We start from the raw sequence: 2,087 nt of genomic DNA, 5'->3' as shown, positions 1-2,087 counted from the left end.
TTTTCACGTCCGTTACGCGCGACCGTGAAGACAAGTCGAGGAGAGCGCGCATTCGAGCACTTTGTTATTACCGAGAGCTATGATTAGAATTCTCGTATCCGGGGAAACCGATCCAAGAAACGATCCTATACTTTGATAGTAGTTTGACTTGATGATTGACACACAGTCGTCTACGGTGCATACGGTGCATACCTTCATACCTTCATACCTTCACCCTAACAGGTAGCCTACTGTGCTGTGACAATGTCGGAGTTCTGACGGTAAGACTCTCACATGAATAACGATATACATTTCACACAATTATGTTTCTTAAACAGTTTTTAACGTTGTTTAATTATTTTATTTTTTGAACTATTGGAACTTGAGCCATAAATATTATTTTCCAGTTTTTTTTTTTGCGTGCAGAAATATGATCTGTGCCTGCGTTTATCTTGTCTGGAAATTATAACAAATGTATGATTGTGTTATTGTTAAATATGGATCATGCTGACCCAAATGTCCCGCTCTGTGGTCAGTAAAAACATGTAAATAGTGGTTTCTTCAAAATAATGGGTTTGAACTTTATTCTATCCGACAGTCTCAAAGAACAGCGATCTGAAACGGCCTCTGGTAAAATGTCCTGTTAACCTTTTGAAAAGTCTGTTAATTATTAGACTAACTGAAATGATGGTTTAGTAATATTGTCAGTTTGTGCTGCAGAAGTAGTCTACATACAAAAAAAATGTCTCTGGTTTTTTTAGTTGTTGTCGGGAAATACTTAGGTGTAGAGTGTATCAGTGTCAAACAATTGTGAAGACAATTGAAACGGTACAACAAGTGTGTCACGACTAGCTCTGTAGCATAGCCTTTACAAAATAATATTGCAGTTAAATATAATGCAGTTTTGAAACTGCAGTAAAGTGCACTAACTGCCTGTGGTATTTTGGACTCAATAATTACAGAATAACTGCACTGTAACTGCAGTAACACACTGCAAAATTACTGTAGTAAAACAAAAACAGTGTTATTTTGGATGCAGCATTTGCAGCATACTGCAGTTATACTTCATTGTACTGCACTTGTACTGCACTCTGACTGCAATCTTTGTTTTTTTTTTGTAAGGGACTCTTCAGTTATTTGGTGAATGTCATACTACATATTTGGATTGGAAGTATTTACAATACACTCTTTGATGACACCATGACTTCAACATGCCACAGAGTGAACACAGAGTCCACTGATTCGCCACTGAGCTGTGGCATCTGATTTGTATTTGTTTTGTATTAGGGTTTACCCACCTATTTATTTCTTTCTTTACCACACAACATCCCAGAGTTCAACATGCCATGGACTGAACTGAGTACACTGATTGGTCATTGAGTTGTGAAGTCTGACAGACAGACAGACAGACAGACAGACAGACAGACAGACAGACAGACAGACAGACAGACAGACAGACAGACAGACAGACAGACAGGAGTTGCATGTCTTTACTTTAGTACCCAATCAATCCTTCTGATTACAGATTATGACTCACAGAGACAAGAAGACAACTTTTTCCCAGCGTGCCTCATGGAACGATACCAGGAAGACTTAGCTGGTCTGGAGCCTGTCTTTCCAGAGGAGGAGGAATGGGATCTGTACAACTCCCTCTCGGCCCTGTCCCTGCCCAGTCCCCAGCCCCAACCCCGCTCCCCTCTCTGGTCCCAGGGCGGAGGCAATAGGAGCTCCAATGACCCTAACCCTAACACCCAGGAGGTGGGTGGAGGGGTCCCCAACCCAAATTCCTACCTGAGACCCAGGTATGTTGAATGGTTTTAATGTTCACCTGCCATGGACAAGGGCAGCAGGTAGCCTAGTGATTAGGAGCGTTGGGCCAGTAACCGAAAGGTCACTTGTTGAAATCCCAGAAGCCCCATAGGTGAAAAATCTGTTTATGTGCCCTTGAGCAAGCTACTTAAACATAATTGCTCTATAATTGCTGATCCCTGGCTCTGACACCATTCTCAGGGGGAGTTGGATATGCAAAATAACACAATTACAATTCGCACTTGTACATGTGTGAAATAGGACAAATGTAAGCATCTAATTCTTATATGATAATTAGC

The 2,087-nt window shown here is 41.1% G+C and overlaps 1 protein-coding gene across 1 annotated transcript in view; it reads left to right on the top strand.

The window, feature by feature from the left end:
- Positions 1–2,087, top strand: part of pik3c2g (phosphatidylinositol-4-phosphate 3-kinase catalytic subunit type 2 gamma) — a gene marked incomplete at its 3' end in the record, with an annotated part of 31,355 nt that continues 29,268 nt past the window's right edge. The window contains 2 exon segments of the mRNA XM_029759432.1: positions 1–260; positions 1,505–1,781. Coding sequence (XP_029615292.1) covers positions 1,552–1,781 — 230 coding nt within the window.

This window comes from Salmo trutta, chromosome 7 (genome assembly GCF_901001165.1).
Source record: "Salmo trutta chromosome 7, fSalTru1.1, whole genome shotgun sequence".
Classification (NCBI taxonomy): Eukaryota; Metazoa; Chordata; class Actinopteri; order Salmoniformes; family Salmonidae; genus Salmo; species Salmo trutta.
The sequence above is the reverse complement of the archived record's forward strand: the minus strand, read 5'-3'. Positions and strand labels throughout refer to the sequence as shown.